This window comes from Anolis carolinensis, unplaced genomic scaffold, assembly GCF_035594765.1.
Source record: "Anolis carolinensis isolate JA03-04 unplaced genomic scaffold, rAnoCar3.1.pri scaffold_7, whole genome shotgun sequence".
Taxonomy (NCBI): Eukaryota; Metazoa; Chordata; class Lepidosauria; order Squamata; family Dactyloidae; genus Anolis; species Anolis carolinensis.
In genome coordinates, this window is record NW_026943818.1 from 21,858,573 (window position 1) to 21,879,720 (window position 21,148).

Genomic DNA, 21,148 nt, shown 5'->3' on the forward strand with positions numbered 1-21,148 from the left:
TGGGGGCGGTGCGTGCGTGCGGGCCCCTCCCCTCGGCGGGGCGCACGTGGGTCCCGGAGGGAGGGAGGGAGGGAGGGATGTCTCCCTGGCGGCTGCGTCCCTCGCTGCTGGTGGCGGGCTCGACGCTGGCCTTCGGGGGCCTCCGCTGGGCCCTGCGCCGCCTCCCGCTCCCGGCCCACGTCCGCCTCGACGCCACCCGCACCTGGCGCTGGAGGAACCTCCTCGTCTCCTTCGCCCACTCCGTCGTGGCCGGCATCTGGGCCGTCGTTGGGTGAGAGACACAGAGACAGAGTCAGTCAGTCAGAGAGAGACCCCTCTGGGCATGCGCAGAGCCACTCACTCCCCCTCCCTCCCGCATCTCCCCAAGACCCCTCCGAGCATGCGCAGAGCCGCTCACTCCCCCTCCCTCCATCCCTCATCTCCAAGTTATTCCCAGTCTGTCCTTTTCCTCCCATTATAGGGCATGATGGGTCCTTCTTTCCCATTCTCTAGCCTTGCCTCCCATCCATGCAAGCAAGAGTGCCTTTGAGCATACGCAGAGGGCACCTAGCCGTAAATAATAATAGTAATACTATATTATATGATAATGTAATATTATATATACTATCATATTAATATTATTGGGTTGCGAGTGTTCCAGGCTGTCTGGCCATGCTCCAGAAGCATGCTCTCCTGAGTTTTCACCCACATCTATGGAAGCAAGAGTGCCTCTGAGTATACAGAGGGCACCTATCCTTAAATCATAATAATCATACTATATAATGTATACTATATTATTATTATTGGGTTGAGTGTTCCAGGCTGTCTGGCCATGCTCCAGAAGCATGCTCTCCTGAGTTTTCACCCACATCTATGGAAGCAAGAGTGCCTCTGAGGATACACAGAGGGCACCTATCCTTAAATCATAATAATCATACTATATAATATATACTATATTATTATTGGGTTGAGTGTTCCAGGGTGTCTGGCCATGGTCCAGAAGCATTCTCTCCTGACATTTTGCCCACATCTATGGAAGCAAGAGTGCCTCTGAGCATACACAGAGGGCACCTAGCCTTCAATCATAGTAATCATACTATATTATGATAATATATTATATATACTATATTATTATTATTATTGGGTTGTGAGTGTTCCAGGCTGTCTGGCCATGCTCCAGAAGCATTCTCTCCTGACGTTTCACCCACATCTATGGAAGGAAGAGTGCCTCTGAGCATACACAGAGGGCACCTAGCCTTCAATAATAGTCACAATACTATATTATATGATAATATAATATTATATATAGTATCATATTAATATTATTGGGTTGTGGTAAGTGTTCCAGGCTCCAGAAGTATTCTCTCCTGATGTTTCACCCACATCTACGGAGGCAAGAGTGCCTTTGAGCATACGCAGAGGTCACTTAGTCTTAAATAATAGTCATAATACTATATTATATGATAATATATTATATATACTATATTATTATTATTATTATTATTATTATTATTACAGTAGTGTCTCACTTATCCAAGCCTCTGGATTATCCAAGCCATTTTTGTAGTCAATGTTTTCAATATATCATGATATTCTGGTGCTAAATTCGAAAATACAGCAATTACAACATAACATTACTGTGTATTGAACTACTTTTTCTGTCAAATTAGTTGTATAACATGATGTTTTGGTGCTTAATTTGTAAAATCATAACCTAATTTGATGTTTAATAGGCTTTTCCTTAATCCCTCCTTATTATCCAAGATATTCACTTATCCAAGCTTCTGCTGGCCCGTTTAGCTTGGATAAGTGAGACTCTACTGTATTGGGTTGTGAGTATTCCAGGCTGTCTGGCCATGCTCCAGAAGCATGCTCTCCTGACGTTTTGCCCACATCTATGGCAGGCATCCTTGGAGGTTGTTTTTATTATTATTTGGTGGGTTTTATGTCTGTATGTACATGCATACATATGTAGTATATCTCACCCCGAAGGACCCAGAAGCCTCTCCTCCTCCCTGTGTTTATCTTTCCCCATCACCTGTTCCTATTTCTGTCCCTGAAGTGTTTTCTTCGCAAAGGACGGAAACCGGTCTGGCTTCTTCTTCGTCTTCTCAAGAGCGGCAGAGAGGCACTAGACCCAGTTTCGGTGCAAACACGTTTTTCGCAGTTTCGGTGCAAACGTGTTTTCACTCCAGCTGCCTCCTCTTCCCACTCCCATCATCCCCAGGCTACATCAAGGGTGGGGTTTGATCATGGGATTTGTTGCCATCGAAGAGAGAGTAGGCAGCATGATATTTTTTTGGAATATATATATATATATATATATATACACACACACACACCAATATATATCCATTGAAACACATGTAAGTCCCTTTGGGGAGGCAGGATACAAAAATAAAATTATTATTATTACCCATAATATAGACACACCTATGTATATGCATTTATATGCATCCATACAAGCCCATACTCCTATATATGCACAAACACTATCATTATTATTACTCATCATATAGACAGACATAGATCCCTATGTATATGCATTTATATGCATCCATACAAGCCCATACTCCTATATATGCACAAACACTATCATTATTATTACTCATCATATAGACAGACATAGATCCCTATGTATATGCATTTATATGCATCCATACAAGCCCATACTCCTATATATGCACAAACACTATCATTATTATTACTCATCATATAGACAGACATAGATCCCTATGTATATGCATTTATATGCATCCATACAAGCCCATACTCATATATATGCAAACACTATCATTATTATTACTCATCATATAGACAGACATAGATCCCTATGTATATGCGTTTATATGCATCCATACAAGCCCATACTCATATATATGCACAAACACTATTACAGTAGAGTCTCACTTATCCAACACTCGCTTATCCAATGTTCTGGATTATCCAACGCATTTTTGTAGTCAATGTTTTCAATATATCGTGATATTTTGGTGCTAAATTCATAAATACAGTAATTACTACATAGCATTACTGCGTATTGAACTACTTTTTCTGCCAAATTTGTTGTCTAACATGATGTTTTGGTGCTTCATTTGTAAAATCATAACCTAATTTGATGTTTAATAGGCTTTTCCTTAATGCCTCCTTCTTATCCAACATATTCGCTTATCCAACATTCTGCTGGCCCGTTTATGTTGGATAAGTGAGACTCTACTGTATTATAATATTATTATTATTACCCATCATATAGACATGTGTATGCATTTATATGCATCCATACAAGCCCATACTCCTATATATGAAAACACTATTATTATTACCCATCATATAGACACACATACATAACTATGTATATGCATTTATATGCATCCATACAAGCCCATACCCATATATATGCACAAACACTATTATTATTATTACTCATCATAGACACACATAAATACCTTTGTATATGCTTTGATATGCATCCATACAAGCCCATACTCATATATGCACAAACACCTACCTCTATATACACATAACTATATACAAGCACATAACAATAATAACTAAACACTTGGGAAGTGTTTGACTTGTGATTTTGTGATACGAAATCCAGCATATCTATCTTGTTTGCTGTGTCATACAATGTTGTTGTGTCAATAATAATACTTTATTTATATTTTGCCCTCTCCCCCCAAGGGGATTCAGGTTGAATTACAACAAAAGATGGCAAGAATTCCATGCCAGATCCAATTCATCAACAAGAGACAGAATACAAACAACCACGTCCCAAAAGTCAACATCCACAGCCAAATTATACCCAAAATTTACATATCAAAGCCATCATTTAATCTACATCTAGACGTCATTAAACATAAATTATATAAACACACATGTAATATTAATAATATGATGATGTAATACAATGTAATAATAATTATAATTCACTATTATAATTGTATATTTATATTACATGCAATATTACTAATAATATTGCGATACAGTTGTATAATATAATATATTGTATGTATATATACAGTAGAGTCTCACTAATCCAAGCCTCGCTTATCCAAGCCTCTGGATAATCCAAGCCGTTTTGTAGTCAATGTTTCCAATATATCGTGATATTTTGGTGCTAAATTCAGAACTACAGTAATTACAACATAACATTACTGCGTATTGAACTATTTTTTATGTCAAATTTGTTGTATAACATGAAGTTTTGGTGCTTAATTTGTAAAATCATAACCTAATTTGATGTTTCATAGGCTTTTCCTTGATCAGTCCTTATAATCCAAGATATTCGCTTATCCAAGCTTCTGCTGGCCCGTTTAGCTTGGATTAGTGAGACTCTACTGTACTTGTAAACCGCCCTGAGTCCCTTTCGGGGTGAGAAGGGCGGTATATAAATGTCGCAAATAAATAAATAAATAAATACACACAGCCTATTATAGGCACAGTTGCAAAAATAGGTGATTTATTTCTTTGCAATGAGGAATAGCAAATACCAGAACTGGGTGTTGACAAAGATTTTTCTCCTCCTTCCTAACCTATCGTTCTCCTTCCTTCCTTGATTCTGCTTCCTTCCTTCCTTTCAGGATCTGGCAGATCCCAGAAGGCATCTTTGCAGATCTGGTCCAGACCTCCACTCCTTCGGGGCGTTTGCTGATGTGCGTTTCGGCCGGTAAGGAAGTCGGGGTGGGCTTGTCCCCCTTGATGGGACGCCTCCATCTCCCATCAAGATCCCCAGATCAGGCTCAGACCTGGCGTGTTTCTGTCTCCCTCTAAGGTTATTTCATCCACGACTCCTTGGATATCATCATCTGCCACCAGGCGCGAGCCTCCTGGGAGTACCTGGTCCACCATGCGATGGTAAGTCCCAGCACAAAAGGATTCACTAAAGCAGGGATTCCCAAAGTGGGCACTACCGCCCCCTGGTGGGCGCTGCAGCGATCCAGGGGGGCAGTGATGGCACCTATTAGGACATGGGGGTGGGGCCAGGGGAGGGGCGGGGCCTCTTCCCAAGAACCCGAGACAGGGCTGAGCCTCTATACCAGGGGTCCCCAAACTAAGGCCCAGGGGCCGGATGCGGCCCATCAAGCCATTAATCCGGCCCCCATGGCACAAAGGCAGAAGGGGGTTGGGCTAAATGACCCAAGGGGTCTCTTCTTCTCTTACAACCCTTATTATTATTATTATTATTAATAATAATAATAATATTGAACCTGGGAGGCCATCTGTCATGGGTGCTTTGCTTGTGCTTTTGGTGCACAGAGGCAGAAGGGGGTTGGACTCAATGGCCCAAAGTTATTATTATTATTATTATTGACATTGAGGCTGGGAGGCCATCTGTCAGGGGTGCTTTGCTTGTGCTTTTGGTGCACAGAGGCAGAAGGGGGTTGGACTCAATGGCCCAAAGTTATTATTATTATTATTATTATTATTATTGACATTGAGGCTGGGAGGCCATCTGTCAGGGGTGCTTTGCTTCTTTCAGTGCACAAAGGCAAAAGGGGGTTGGACTCAATGGCCCAAGGGTATTATTATTATTAACATTGAGGCTGGGAGGCCATCTGTCAGAGGTGCTTTGCTTGTTCTTTCAGTGCACAAAGGCAAAAGGGGGTTGGACTCAATGGCCCAAGGGTATTATTATTATTAACATTGAGGCTGGGAGGCCATCTGTCAGGGGTGCTTTGCTTGTGCTTTTGGTGCACAGAGGCAGAAGGGGATTGGACTCAATGGCCCCAAGGGTATTATTATTATTATTATTATTATTATTATTATTAACATTGAGGCTGGGAGGCCATCTGTCAGGGGTGCTTTGCTTGTGCTTTTGGTGCACAGAGGCAGAAGGGGGTTGGACTCAATGGCCCAAAGTTGTTGTTGTTGTTATTATTATTATTATTATTATTATTATTATTATTGACATTGAGGCTGGGAGGCCATCTGTCAGAGGTGCTTTGCTTGTTCTTTCAGTGCACAAAGGCAAAAGGGGGTTGGACTCAATGGCCCAAGGGTATTATTATTATTATTATTATTATTATTATTATTATTATTAACATTGAGGCTGGGAGGCCATCTGTCAGAGGTGCTTTGCTTGTTCTTTCAGTGCACAAAGGCAAAAGGGGGTTGGACTCAATGGCCCAAGGGTATTATTATTATTATTATTATTAACATTGAGGCTGGGAGGCCATCTGTCAGAGGTGCTTTGCTTGTTCTTTCAGTGCACAAAGGCAAAAGGGGGTTGGACTCAATGGCCCAAGGGTATTATTATTATTATTAACATTGAGGCTGGGAGGCCATCTGTCAGGGGTGCTTTGCTTGTGCTTTTGGTGCACAGAGGCAGAAGGGGATTGGACTCAATGGCCCAAGGGGTCTCTTCCAATCCTCTTTATTATTATTTTTATTATTATTAATTATTATTATTATTGCTCGGTGGCCAACTATAGTCCGGCCCTCCAACAGTCCAAAGGATCGTGAACTGGCCCCCTGTTTAAAAAGTTTGGGGACCCCTGCTCTATACCTCTCCTGAGAGGCCTTTTAGGACTAAGTTCAATCTTGAGGTCCTGATAGCGGTTGAGTTTTTCCTGTTGTTTTTCGTCAATGTGACTGTCACATGGGACATTATTATTATTATTATTATTGGGTTGTCAAAGGCTTTCATTGTCAGAATCACTGGGATGCCTGCCATAGATGTGGGCAAAATGTCAGGAGAGAATGCTTCTGGAACATGGCCATACAGTCTGGAAAACTCACAGCAACCCAATTGTTTAAGTAGTTTGGGAACAAGAGGGTCGCCATTAAGTCAGCAACGAATAATAACTCCAGCATATCTATCTTGTTTGCTGCGTCATACAACGTCATTGTGTCAATAATAATAATAATCTGGCAGAAAACAGTGCAGGTGGTCCCGGTGGTGATGGGCACACTGGGTGCCGTGCCAAGAGATCTCAGCCGGCATTTGGAAACAATAGACATTGACAAAATCACAATCTGCCAACTGCAAAAGGCCACCCTGCTGGGATCTGCACGCATCATCCAAAAATACAGCACACAGTCCTAGACACTTGGGAAGTGTTCGACTTGTGATTTTGTCACACGAAATCCAGCATATCTATCTTGTTTGATGTGTCATTCTATGCCTTTGTGTCAATAATAATAATATTGGCCAGTTCAATAATAATAATACATCACACAGTCCTAGACACTTGGGAAGTGTTCGACTTGTGATACGAAATCCAGCATATCTATCTTGTTTGCTGTGTCATAATAAAATAATAATAATAATCTTTATTACGGTCCATAGACCCACAACTGTTGAGTGGATAACATAATGAGTTTATGAATGGGTTGCTGTTAAGTTACCAATGAATTTAGGATACAGTTCACGTAAATCAACAACAAAGTTACGAGAATGTTGCTGTAGTTTCAGCATTGAAGTGACTGGTCTGTTAGCAATAAAGTTACAATAGGGTTGCTGTAAGTTGGCAACACATTTACAAGTACAGTAGTGTCTCACTTATCCAACATAAACAGGCCAGCAGAATGTTGGATAAGTGAATATGTTGGATAATAAGGAGGGATTAAGAAAAAGCCTATTAAACATCAAATTAGGTTATGATTTTACAAATTAAGCACCAAAACATCATGTTACACAACAAATTTGACAGGAAAATTAGTTAAATACGCAGTTATGCTATGTAGTAATTACTGTATTTACGAATTTAGCACCAAAATATCACGATGTTTTGAAAACATTGACTACAAAAATGCGTTGGATAATCCAGAACGTTGGATAAGTGAGTGTTGGATAAGTGAGACTCTACTGTACTGTACATGAGTATATGAAAAGGTCATTTATTTTATTATTGAGAAAATACTGCAAGTCGCTTCTGTTGTGAGATAATTGGCTGTCTACATAGATGTTGCCCAGGGGATGTGTTAGGGTCCCCATAATAAGTCAACAATGAATGTACGAGAAAGTTGGAAATGAATTAACAAGAGAGTCGCCATAAATCGGCAGTGAATGTACAAGTGAGTTGCTGATGAAGTAATTAAGTAGGGAATATATTTACGAATAAGTTAGCAATGAATTTACAAGAGAGTCACCATAAGTTGGAAAAGTACAAGTGAGTTGCTGACAAAGTAATGTAAGTAGGGAATACATTTACGAATAAGTTGGCAATGAATTTACAAGAGTCACCATAAGTCGGAAATGAATGTACAAGTGAGTTGCTGACGAAGTAATGTAAGTAGGGAATACATTTACGAATAAGTTAGCAATGAATTTACAAGAGAGTCACCATAAGATGGAAAAGTACAAGTGAGTTGCTGACAAAGTAATGTAAGTAGGGAATACATTTACGAATAAGTTAGCAATGAATTTACAAGAGAGTCACCATAAGATGGAAAAGTACAAGTGAGTTGCTGACAAAGTAATGTAAGTAGGGAATACATTTACGAATAAGTTAGCAATGAATTTACAAGAGAGTCACCATAAGTTGGAAAAGTACAAGTGAGTTGCTGACAAAGTAATGTAAGTAGGGAATACATTTACGAATAAGTTAGCAATGAATTTACAAGAGTCACCATAAGTCGGAAATGAATGTACAAGTGAGTTGCTGACGAAGTAATGTAAGTAGGGAATACATTTACGAATAAGTTAGCAATGAATTTACAAGAGAGTCACCATAAGATGGAAAAGTACAAGTGAGTTGCTGACAAAGTAATGTAAGTAGGGAATACATTTACGAATAAGTTAGCAATGAATTTACAAGAGAGTCACCATAAGTTGGAAAAGTACAAGTGAGTTGCTGACAAAGTAATGTAAGTAGGGAATACATTTACGAATAAGTTAGCAATGAATTTACAAGAGTCACCATAAGTCGGAAATGAATGTACAAGTGAGTTGCTGACGAAGTAATGTAAGTAGGGAATACATTTACGAATAAGTTAGCAATGAATTTACAAGAGAGTCACCATAAGATGGAAAAGTACAAGTGAGTTGCTGACAAAGTAATGTAAGTAGGGAATACATTTACGAATAAGTTAGCAATGAATTTACAAGAGTCACCATAAGTCGGAAATGAATGTACAAGTGAGTTGCTGACGAAGTAATGTAAGTAGGGAATACATTTACGAATAAGTTAGCAATGAATTTACAAGAGTCACCATAAGTCGGAAAAGTACAAGTGAGTTGCTGACAAAGTAATGTAAGTAGGGAATACATTTACGAATAAGTTAGCAATGAATTTACAAGAGTCACCATAAGTCGGAAATGAATGTACAAGTGAGTTGCTGACAAAGTAATGTAAGTAGGGAATACATTTACGAATAAGTTAGCAATGAATTTACAAGAGTCACCATAAGTCGGAAATGAATGTACAAGTGAGTTGCTGACGAAGTAATGTAAGTAGGGAATACATTTACGAATAAGTTAGCAATGAATTTACAAGAGTCACCATAAGTCGGAAAAGTACAAGTGAGTTGCTGACAAAGTAATGTAAGTAGGGAATACATTTACGAATAAGTTAGCAATGAATTTACAAGAGTCACCATAAGTCGGAAATGAATGTACAAGTGAGTTGCTGACGAAGTAATGTAAGTAGGGAATACATTTACGAATAAGTTAGCAATGAATTTACAAGAGTCACCATAAGTCGGAAAAGTACAAGTGAGTTGCTGACAAAGTAATGTAAGTAGGGAATACATTTACGAATAAGTTAGCAATGAATTTACAAGAGTCACCATAAGTCGGAAAAGTACAAGTGAGTTGCTGACAAAGTAATGTAAGTAGGGAATACATTTACGAATAAGTTAGCAATGAATTTACAAGAGTCACCATAAGTCGGAAATGAATGTACAAGTGAGTTGCTGACGAAGTAATGTAAGTTTATGAATAAGTTGCCAATGACTTTACAAGAGATTTGGAGAAGGGAGGTCCGCGTAACCCGCCTGGTTTCCCTTTCCCTCGCAGGCCGTTTCGGGCTTGTTCTCGGCCATCTACCTGGACCGCTTTGTGGCGGCCGCCTTGGTCTCGCTCTTTGTGGAGGTGAGCAACATCTTCCTGACGCTGCGGATGATGATGCGCCTGGGCCGGCTGCCCTTCCGCACCTTCTACAAGGTCAACAAGTACGTCAACCTGGGCATGTACTTCCTCTTCCGCCTCTTCCCGCAGGCCTACCTGACCTGGTATTTTGTCCGCTACGTGGAGCTGCGGGGCCAGGGCCTCTTCCTCATGGTCAACCTGGTGCTCCTGGACGGCATGATCCTGGTCTACTTCTCCCGCCTCCTGCGCACGGACTTCTGCCCAAGCGCCCACAAGGACGGGCCCGAGAGCGAGAGGAAGTTCCTCAACGACTAAAGCCGGCCTGGAGGCTCCGCTTCCACCGCCACCGGCGTGCCTTAAACTGCGGCGTTCTCTCTTTTTTCTTTGGGACCAAATAAGAGTTTGGGCCCCTTTTTTGGACTGGGTTTTGGCCTTCTTTCCCAAAAGGAAATCCGGTCCGATCCCAAACAGGAAGCGAAAGGAAAATGAATGTGAGTTGGAAGATGTGACGCGTGAGATAAAGAGTTTGTCTGCCTGCTATGTTTTGTTTTCTCGAGTTTGGAAGTGCAGTGTTTTGTGTTTTGTTTGCAAAGGGGAGGGTTGTTTTATGCATTAAAAAAATCTGTTCCCAACCTCATCCTCCCTATTTTGTTTTCCTACTTATTTTTATCTCACCTTACTACCAATACTTAAGACTGCTAATAGTAGCTCAAATGTCACCATACAAAGGAGAAATGGGAATGTCTGACTCAATGTACCCTTTATTTACAAAATCTTAATATATATATGTGTGTGTGTAAATATATATATATATATATATGCGCATACTTAAACACATTGTATGTGCGTGTGTGTGTGAGTCTCCGCATGGAGAGAAAAATAATATAAACAATAATTATTACCGTATATACTTGAGTATAAGCCAACCCGAATATAAGCCAAGGAACCTAATTTTACCACAAAAAAACTGGGAAAACATTATCTCCAGTTTAAGTGGGAGCCCTGGTGGCACGGTGTGTTAAAGCACTGAGCTGCTGAACTTGCAGACCAAAAGGTCCCAGGTTCAAATCCTGGAAGCGGAGTGAGCACCCGCTGTTAGCCCCAGCTCCTGCCAACCTAGCAGTTCGAAAACATGCAAATGTGAGTAGATCAATAGGTACTGCTCCAGCGGGAAGCTAACGGAGCTCCATGCAGTCATGCCGGCCACATGATCTTGGAGGAGTCTACGGACAACTCCGGCTCTTTGGCTTAGAAATGGGGATGAGCACCAACCCGCAGAGTCAGACGTGACTGGACTTAAGGTTATCCAGAAAGATGATTACGTTTTGGAATTAAAAATGAACAAAGTATAGGAGAAAACGTTTACCATATGCAGTTGAAAGCCAGACCCAAATACCACTTCTCAACATAGTCGCTATTCAAATCTAGGTACTTATCATAGTGATGAATGAGCTTGGCAACTCCTTCCCCACAAAACTCTGCCGCTTGCGTCCTCAACCAGCCGGTCACCCCTTCCCGTGATGACGCAACTTCCTGGCAATGCAGGCGACAGAGTTTTGTGGGGAAGGAGTTGCAAAGCTCATTCATCGCTATACTCGAGTATAAGCCTAGTTTTTCAGCCCTTTTTTTAGGACTGAAAAAAAAAACCCTCCTCAGCGTATACTCGGGTGAGAGTCCTGGTGGGCTTATATTCAGGTTGGCTTATACTCAAGTATATATGGTATATTTATTATTTTTCTCTATCATTGGTATTGTTACATTATTTTACTCTATTATTACATTTATTATTTTACTCTATTATTGTTACTTTTACATTTTACTCTATTTTTATTATTAATACATTTATTATTTCACTCTGATCTTATTACATTTATTATTTTACTCTATTTTTATTATTAATACATTTATTATTCACTCTATTATTATTAAAAGAATACATAAGCACATTTACATTGAAGAAGATGAGAATAATGATTTGATCAGAGTTGGACAATCTCATCTTAAATTAGCGCTTTATGTAAATATTCAAAAACATTTAACCTACTGATGCCTCAATTAATGTAATTTTATTGGTATCTTGGCTTATACTGGAGTCAATGTTTTCCCAGTTTTTTGTGGTAAAATTAGGTGCCTTGGCTTATACTCGAGTATATACAGTATTTATTTATCACAGTTGTACCCTGCCCTTCTCACCCCAATGGGGACTCAAGGCGGCCTCACAACAGGCAGCGACATATATGTCACTAGCTGTGCCCGGCTACGCGTTGCTGTGGCAAAGTCTGGTGGTCTGGGAAATAAAGTATTGAGGTATTGGTGGTAGTTAAGGTACAGGGTAAACGTTTTCCCCTGACATTAAGTCCAATCGTGTCTGACTCTGGGGGTTGGGGCTCATCTCCATTTCTAAGCCGAAGGGCCGGCATTGTCCATAGACACCTCCAAGGTCATGTGGCCGGCATGACTGCATGGAGCGCCGTTACCTTCTTGCTGGAGCAGTACCTATTCATCTACTCTCATTTGCATGTTTTCGAACTTCTGGGTTGGCAGAAGCTGGGGCTTTAGATAATCTGTGGAAGTGGCCTAAGTGAAACCTAACTCTGACTGTCCCCTGGGCTGAGTTGGTTGCTAGGAGACCAAGTGGGCGGAGCTTAGACTTCTAACTGGCAGCAATTGGATAAAAACAATTATTCCTCTCCCTCTAATTAGGACTTTATTTTTCTTTTCTTTTTGTTGTATCAACATAGAGCCGTAGATGATGGGTTGTGTTGTCAAATTTAGAGGTTGGGGGGCCTGTAGTTTTGTTGTTTTGTCCGCTGCCCTGATGCCATCATTCTTTTATATATATAGATAGATAGAGGAGACATAGCTGTGTTATGACCTAAAACCAGGCATAGGCAAACTTCAGCTCTCCAGGAATTTTGGACTTCAACTCCCACAATTCCTAACAGCCTACCAGGAGCTGAAGTCCAAAACTGGTTTGTCCATGCCTCCCTTAAACCGAGGTCAGACTAGATGACCTTTAGGGGTCCCTTCCAAGCCTTAACTTTCTTTACCTGTGTAGCAGGATTTTAAAGAGGGATTTTTTAAAAGGATTGAGATGAAAGGTGGGTTTGGATGGACGCCGAACCAGTTGCGAGGAAATGCAACACCAAGGTGACGCTCTCGTTGCCTAGAAAACCGTCTCCCTGGGCAGCTGCCATAGGAACCCATTTGGCAATGAGCAGCCCATCCGATCCAATGCAACACAACCCAGGAGAGAAACCGGAGCTGGTGCCAGCTTGGCCCAGACAGAAACAAGAGTCTGGACGGAGGCTCAAAAACATGGATCTGCTGCTTGGCATCAAGCACTCTCAAAAGGGATTCACTGTAGCAGTCTGTTTTGCCCTTAATCTGCATTTCCTAGCCATCTGGAGCATTATAATTGGGAGACAATAAGTGACTGGAGTGCAAATAGGATGGCTTGTGTCTTGCCAGAGGAAGGTTGAACATTTGTTTCTTCCTCTGGACAGATTCCTGGCATAAAGAGGTTGAAGTGGTCTTTTACATGAAGCTTTTTTCAAAGGCTTCCAGAATCTTTGCCTTTTCGGCACAGGCCTGCCGGGACTGCTAATGCGAGGTTGTTTTTCTGTGGTCTGGTGTCGAAAGACAAGAAAAGCCCTTGTCCTTTGAGGCAACCAATCGGGCCGGATCTAGGCTTGGAAAAACAAGAAAATCAACTTCCCCTTTGCTACTTCCACCCCGAGTCCAAAAGAACAGCAAAGATAAAAATCTTCTGAGGATTTGTTTCACGTTTTGTTCAAATAGATTAAGACATTTTGTTGCTTACAACAGAGCGGCAGTTTTGACTTCTTTCAGAAGTATTCTTACAGCAAAAGAAGTCCACAAGAGGGCAGTATGATGAGAATAATCCTTATACAGTAGAGTCTCACTTATCCAACATACTGGATTATCCAACGCATTTTTGTAGTCAATGTTTTCAGTATATCGTGATATTTTGGTGCTAAATTCATAAATACAGTAATTACTACATAGCATTACTGAGTATTGAACTACCTTTTCTGCCAAATTTGTTGTCTAACATGATGTTTTGGTGCTTAATTTGTAAAATCATAACCTAATTTAATGTTTAATAGCGTTTTCCTTAATGCCTCCTTATTATCCAACATATTCGCTTATCCAACATTCTGTCGGCCCGTTTATGTTGGATAAGTGAGACTCTACTGTATACATATAATAAAAGTCAAAATATGTATGTACCGTATATACTCACTGAGTTTTTCAGTTGTTTTTTAGGACTGAAAAAGCCACCCTTGGCTTATACTCGAGTGAGGGTCCTGGTTGGCTTATATTCAGGTCGGCTTATACTCGAGTATATACGTAATTTATTATTTTTTCCTCTATTGTTATTATTACATTTATTATTTGACTTGTATTATTATTATTACATTTATTATTTTAGTGTATTTATTACTATTGGATGGATACGTAATCACATGTACATTGAAGGTTAAAATAATGATTTAATCAGAGTTGGACAGTCTCATCTTCAATTACAGTTCTATGTAAATATTCAAAAACATTTAACCTACTGATGCCTCAATTAATGTAATTTTATTGTTATCTATTTTTATTTTTGAAATTTACCAGTAGTTGCTGCATTTCCCACCTTCGGCTTGTACAGCTTATTTTCCCAGTTTTTTGTGGTAAAATTAGGTGCCTTGGCTTATATTTTGGTCGGCTTATACTCGAGTATATATGGGGTATGTGTGTGGCTGGGGTGTCCAACTTCCACAAACAGCTATAGCTCCCACTACTCAGAATGGTAATAATAATCATCTATACACATAATAAAAGTCAAAATATGTATTTATGTGTGTGTCTGGGGTGTCCACTTCCACAAATAGCTATAGCTCCTACTACTAATAGCTATAGCTCCACACACACACACACACACACACACACACACACACATATATGTATCTCAATAATTTATAAATATATAATATATTGTAATACAATGTAATAATTATAATTCACTATTATAATTGTATATTTATATTACATGCAATATTACTAATAATATTGCGATATAGTTGTATAATATAATATATTGTATGTATATATACTTGTAAACCGCCCTGAGTCCCCTTCGGGGTGAGAAGGGTGGTATATAAATGTCGCAAATAAATAAATAAATTGTATATACTTATAATATTGATATTATAATGTAATACAATATTATACTAATAATATAATATAGTAATATTAATTATATATTATATATTAAATGTAATATTACCATATGATATAGTACAATATAGTAATTTAATAATTATATTGTGCTATCCTAACAATATGTTGTATGTACATTTGATTTGTAAGCCGCTGAGTCCCCTCCGGGGTGAGAAGAGCGGGATATAAACGTAATAAATACTCAGGAGACACCAACGGCCCTCCCTCCCATGACATTCCAGGTTATAGACTGCCGTAAACATGTCCAAGAGCCCTGCCAACACACTCCACAAATGCCATACTGCCCACTACCCAAGTGAAGGCTTTCATAAGGACAATTTCATCCTAGATTTTCCGTTTTTCCTCCATCACAGACACCCCAGTGTTTCTGATTCTCTCCATTGGTGTGGAATTTGCATGACACCACCCACTGCCTCTCGCTTAACCCTTTCCTATTCTTTTCTATTGCACAAAGCAAACAGAGAGGAATTGATCAGCTACTGAAAATACTGGAGGGGTTTGGGAAGAATTCACCATGATTTATAGGAGTTTTAGGTACTGGGATGTATAGTTGACCTGCAATTTAAGAGCACTCTGAATTCCACCAACAATGGACCAGGAACTAATTTGGCACACAGAACTCCCATGACCAGAAAAAAAATACTGGAGGTCTTTGGAGGGAGTTATAGGAGTTGCAAACTTGCCCAACATCACAAACTTTCAGTACGGATAGTTTTTCGGGCTTAACCTGGCATAATGTGAGTTGTAGTTCACCAACAACCTTATGCATTTTGTACTACAGTAGAGTCTTGCTTATCCAACGTAAACGGGCTGGTAGAATGTTGGATAAGCGAATATCTTGGATAATAAGGAGGGATTAAGGAAAAGCCTATTAAACATCAAATTAGGTTATGATTTTACAAATTAAGCACCAAAACATCATGTTATACAACAAATTTGACAGAAAAAGTAGTTCAATACGCAATAATGCTATGTAGCAATTACTGTATTTACGAATTTAGCACCAAAATATCACAATGTATTGAAAACATTGACTACAAAAATGCGTTGGATAATCCAGAACCTTGGATAAGCAAGTGTTGGATAGTGACTCTACTGTACTTAAGAAATTGACTTTTTCAAGAAACCTGGGCAATGCCAGGTACCCAAGGAAGTACTTAATAAGAAATTATTCCGGCCAACCAGGGATCGCAGCCTTATACTTAATTCTAGCCAATCAGGGATCACACTAGGATTATAATACTTAATTCCAGCTTATCAGGTCCAAAAGTGTTGGTAATATGCGATTCCATGCCAACGAAAGATCACAGCTTGATAATAATATGGGATTCCAGCCAACCAGGGATCATAGGATGATGGTAATACTTGATTCTAGCCAATCAGGGATCACAACACGATGATATGACCTCATCCCAGCCAATCAGGGAGTAGATAATAAAGTAAAAAATAATAGATCTCAATGTTTCTCGGACTAAACCCTTGTATGATCCAAGCCAGTCAGCCTATTTTCAATAAACTCAAGCTAAACTCGTATATGTGACGTTTTGGTATAAGGTCCAATTGTCGAAGGATATAATGGATAATAAAGGGGGGGGGAATCTTAGGTGGTTTTGGAAGGCTGTAGCCCTTAATAAATACATCCCCTCCCCGCCCAACACAATATAAATTCAGCATTTCTTTTAAGCTTTATAAACATGCCTGGATTCACTCTGGTGTCAAAGGTGGGTTTAATGGACAAAATGCCACACGAACATCTGTACAATCTGCAGATTCCCTGGCTACAACTATATTTAGAAGCTTTGTGCAGTTTCCGGCGATGTTTCATTTAGATGATACCAATCTGAAAAAGAAACACGAGAATATACTGTATAGCATTATAGATGTATTTAATCTTGGCAAACGAGATTGCACCCCAAATACCCGAGGCCTGACAACAAATATCTTCAATCAACTGGTAGTCACTATTATTTGTATTATAGTTATTTTATTATGTATATCATTTATAATCTGCTTTCTCTCAGAAGTCCCTTCTCTCTTAGTAATATTGCTTTGGGTATGGTAAGCCAAGTTGTCTCCTTTAAGAGAGGAAAGTGGGATATTATAACTCACATTTATGCTATACTAATAATATAATATATTGTATGTATGTATAACTTGTAAGCCACTCTGAGTCCCCTTTGGAGTGAGAAGGGCGGGATATAAATGTTGCTAGTAATAATAATAATAATAATAACAACAACGAATAATAATAATAGTTGAGGCCTTCGTAGTGGAACCAGGATGATAGGTGTAATATATAATAATTTATTTATTTATTTACATTTATATCCTGCTCTTCTCACCCCGAAGGGGACTCAGAGCGGCTTACAAATTAAATTTACATATAATATTATATTATTAGCGTAGCACAATACTGGCAATAAATTACCATATTGTACTATATCTATATATTGTAATATTACATATATTATATAAATATTATTATATTGTATTACACAATAATATTATTAACATTATATGCATATAAATGTTGCTAATAATAAATAAATAATATTATTCATCATCTCACCTTATTGGCTACATCTAGAGCATCGTAATCCGGAGCAAGACGAACGTAGGCCTTCTTTTCGCCATCGGGCCTGAAATAAGAGACAGGAGAAATGAGTTCCAAAACTAAATTTATATTTATAACCTCCCCTTCTAAGGCGACAACTCCCATTAAACCGTAACAGTTAAAATGTTATTAAACTGCATTAATTCTACAATATAGTGTCTACTTTCACAAATCAGGCTTAGAATGGACTGAGTTTAGTGTCAATAAACCTGCCCCCTCTTGCTCTTCACTAAACATTTTAAAGAAGTATCACATTTATGGAAGGCTCTCGGTGCATCAGTGGTTCCTTTGAAAGCATCACTGAGCTCAGTTCGAAAGTGTTTTCCATCATCTGCGCAGAGAAACCTTCCACCTCTTAAGACTTTTGTAATATTTTAGATGCATCACCTGATAAGCGTGTTGACTTTTGCCACGTCAATGTCGTACAGCTTCTTGACGGCCTGCTTGATCTGGTGCTTATTGGCCTTGACGTCCACAATGAAGACCAAGGTGTTGTTGTCCTCGATCTTCTTCATGGCCGACTCGGTGGTCAGCGGGAACTTGATGATGGCATAATGGTCCAACCTGAAAACAGAAGACAGTTATTTTACTGGTGCTGAAAGATACGGGGTTCTTCAAACTCACAATTTGTCCAAGACTTGAGCGCATCAGTGACTATGAGCTGTAATCACAACCAGTCAGGCTTTGGTCGCTAAGTCATCATCATGTGCAGCTCTGATTCTGGATGGCCACCTGTCAGGAGGGCTTTGATTGTGTCCTCCTGTCTGGCAGAATTTGGTTGGACTGGATCACCTTTAGAGGCCTTGGGATCATTCCCAAGTCTTATTTTTGGCACTTAGGGCAACTTACTTGTTTCTCCTGGGTGCGCTCTTCCGGGGATATTTGGGCTGCCGCCGTAACCGCAGGGTTTTGGGCCTCCGGAAGGTGGGGGACGTGCGCATCTTCTTCTTCTTGTGACTGTGGACCCCCTTCAGGACTGCTTTCTTGGCTTTCAGGGCCTTAGATTTCGCCTCGGTCTTAGCTGGGACAGCTGCAAAGGAGAAGCAGGGCTCAGATATGGACTTCCAGCCTAAATTTTGTTCCTTGGGATAGTTATGCTTCCCCACAATTTGGGGATCCCAACATGAGAAGGAAAAAGGAAAGGTGGGAAAGCCAGGACCCCAACCCTCCAAGTAAGCCCTTCTTAACGGGCTTTGAAAGAATTAACACTCATCTCTCCCTCCAGCCCAACATCCCAATTTGGGGATCCCATTTCTCCCAATGTGGGAAGGAGAACATGCATTTGTATGTATGAACAAGGTTGGTTCTGTTCTTAATTTGTATGTAAGTTGGAACAAGGACATTTTTAGGTGTAACTCCAGCCATATATATACAGTAGAGTCTCACTTATCAAACATAAACGGGCCAGCAGAACATTGGATAAGTGAGTATGTTGGATAATGAGGAGGGATTAAGGAAAAGCCTATTAAACATCAAATTAGGTTATGATTTTACAAATTAAGCACCAAAACATTATGTTATACAACAAATTTGACAGAAAAAGTAAAGTCTTACTTATCCAACAATCACTTATCCAACGTTCTGGATTATGTAACGCATTTTTGTAGTCAATGTTTTCAACACATCGTGATATTTTGGTGCTAAATTTGTAAATACAGTAATTACTACATAGCATTACTGCGTATTGAACTACTTTTTCTGTCATATTTGTTGTTAAACATGATGTTTTGGTGCTTAATTTGTAAAATCATAGCCTAATTTGATGTGTAATGGGCTTTTCCTTAGTCCCTCCTTATTATCCAACATATTCGCTTATCCAACGTTCTGCCAGCCCATTTATGTTGGATAAGTGAGACTCTACTGTTGTTCAATACACAGGTTTTTTTTCGTGTCAGGAGCAACTGGAGTTGCTTCTGGAGCGAGAGAATTGGCCATCTGCAAGGACGTTGCCCTTGTGGGAGGCTTCTCTTATGTCCCCGCATGGAGCTGGAGCTGATAGAGGGAGCACATCCACACTCTCCCCGGGTGGGATTCGAACCTGGCAGCTTTGCTATGTAGTAACTGCTGTATTTACAAATTTAGCACCAAAATATCACGATGTTTTGAAAACATTGTCTACAAAATATGTTGGATAATCCAGAACATTGGATAAATGAGACTCTACTGTATAACTATCATTATCTATATATATATATATAAAAGTGTGATGGAATCACGGCACCAGACAAAACAACAAAACTACAGGCCCCCAACCTCGAAATTTGACAACACAACCCACCATCCATGGCTCTAGGTTGATACAACAAAAATAAAAGAAAAATAAAGTCCTAATTAGAGGGAGAGGAATAATTGCTTTTCCAATTGCTGCCAGTTAGAAGGCTAAGCTCCTCCAACTTGGTCTCCTAGCAACCCAATAAAAAAAAATAGAAACACTAAAAAATAATTAAAAACACTAAAAAATACAATAAAATACTATAATAACAGAAAATAACTAAAAATAATACAAGAACATAAAATATAATAAAAAGATAACTTACAATAAAATGAATTAAAAAATACAAATAAAAATTACACAACAATTTTTAACCAATACCACCACCACTTTGCCACAGCAATGCGTGGCCAGGCACAGCTAGTGTATTATAAATAAAATAATATTAATAAAAATTCCCTTTGGGGAGAAAAAAAGCCTATTCTTCACACTATTGCTATTTATTTTTCAAACCTTCTATTTTTCATTTCTTATTGAACCAGGTCCTTGTCCCCTTCATCTTTAAACAAGCCGGATGGCCATCTGTTGGGGGTGCTTTGATTGTGCTGTTCCTGCCTGACAGAAGCGGGTTGGACTAGATGGGCTTCTGAGGGAGGGATCCATGGCATGGATGCCTACTAGAAAATGCCTGAGGCCTAGTCGGAAGACTCAATACCCTTCCAAAGCAACCTGTATAATTACCTCAGTTTTTGAGGCCTCCATTCCAGCCCAAGGCTCCCCTCCACACCTCCCTCGGCTCCTTCCCCACCATCTCCCCGCTTCCCCGCTCCAAGGCCTCCGGTTTGGCCCCTCAATCCGAGCCCTTTTCCTCAGCCTCACTCACCCTCCTTCTTGACTTTCGGCGCCATCTTGGGAAAGAGAGCGAGAGAGGCCGCCGCGTGAGCCTCGCCGGGGCTTATAGCGCCAAGTCTCGCGAGGCTACGGACTCCCAGCAGCGCGGGATGACACACTTAAGGCTTGCATTGGCTGCCGTTGCGTGGCCACGCCCACATGTGCTTCC

At 39.9% G+C, this 21,148-nt stretch overlaps 2 protein-coding genes and 1 non-coding gene across 3 annotated transcripts; 1 reads left to right on the forward strand and 2 right to left on the reverse strand.

Annotated features, from left to right (window-relative positions):
• The first annotated feature begins 22 nt into the window (after nucleotides 1–22).
• On the forward strand, nucleotides 23–10,649 carry tlcd1 (TLC domain containing 1). The gene is made up of 4 exons (XM_062959015.1): nucleotides 23–271; nucleotides 4,563–4,648; nucleotides 4,754–4,836; nucleotides 9,941–10,649. The coding sequence occupies exons 1-4, from the start codon at nucleotides 78–80 to the stop codon at nucleotides 10,325–10,327; spliced, it is 750 nt and encodes a 249-aa protein (XP_062815085.1). The 5' UTR covers nucleotides 23–77; the 3' UTR covers nucleotides 10,328–10,649.
• A 6,323-nt stretch (nucleotides 10,650–16,972) lies between these two features.
• On the reverse strand, nucleotides 16,973–21,113 carry rpl23a (ribosomal protein L23a). Its single transcript, XM_003230630.3, has 5 exons — nucleotides 20,972–21,113; nucleotides 18,726–18,906; nucleotides 18,264–18,440; nucleotides 17,832–17,901; nucleotides 16,973–17,102 (listed from the first exon to the last, which is right to left on the reverse strand). Exons 1-5 carry the CDS (start codon nucleotides 20,994–20,996, stop codon nucleotides 17,088–17,090), a joined length of 468 nt encoding a protein of 155 aa, XP_003230678.1. The 5' UTR covers nucleotides 20,997–21,113; the 3' UTR covers nucleotides 16,973–17,087.
• Nucleotides 18,148–18,213, reverse strand: LOC134293377 (small nucleolar RNA SNORD42). Its single transcript, XR_010000344.1, has one exon. It is a non-coding gene; the product is annotated as a small nucleolar RNA SNORD42 (small nucleolar RNA).
• Nucleotides 21,114–21,148: the final 35 nt, after the last annotated feature.

Excerpts from the sequence above, each read along its gene's own strand:
- tlcd1 (XM_062959015.1), top strand. The coding sequence starts at position 78 with ATGTCTCCCTGGCGGCTGCGTCCCTCGCTGCTGGTGGCGGGCTCGACG. Across the intron at positions 272-4,562 it reads GGCATCTGGGCCGTCGTTGG|GATCTGGCAGATCCCAGAAG; the intron begins GTGAGAGACACA and ends CCTTCCTTTCAG. Across the intron at positions 4,649-4,753 it reads GCTGATGTGCGTTTCGGCCG|GTTATTTCATCCACGACTCC; the intron begins GTAAGGAAGTCG and ends TCTCCCTCTAAG.
- rpl23a (XM_003230630.3), bottom strand. The coding sequence starts at position 20,996 with ATGGCGCCGAAAGTCAAGAAGGAGG. Across the intron at positions 18,441-18,725 it reads AGCGCACCCAGGAGAAACAA|GTTGGACCATTATGCCATCA; the intron begins GTAAGTTGCCCT and ends TTCTGTTTTCAG. Across the intron at positions 17,902-18,263 it reads AAAGTCAACACGCTTATCAG|GCCCGATGGCGAAAAGAAGG; the intron begins GTGATGCATCTA and ends CTCTTATTTCAG.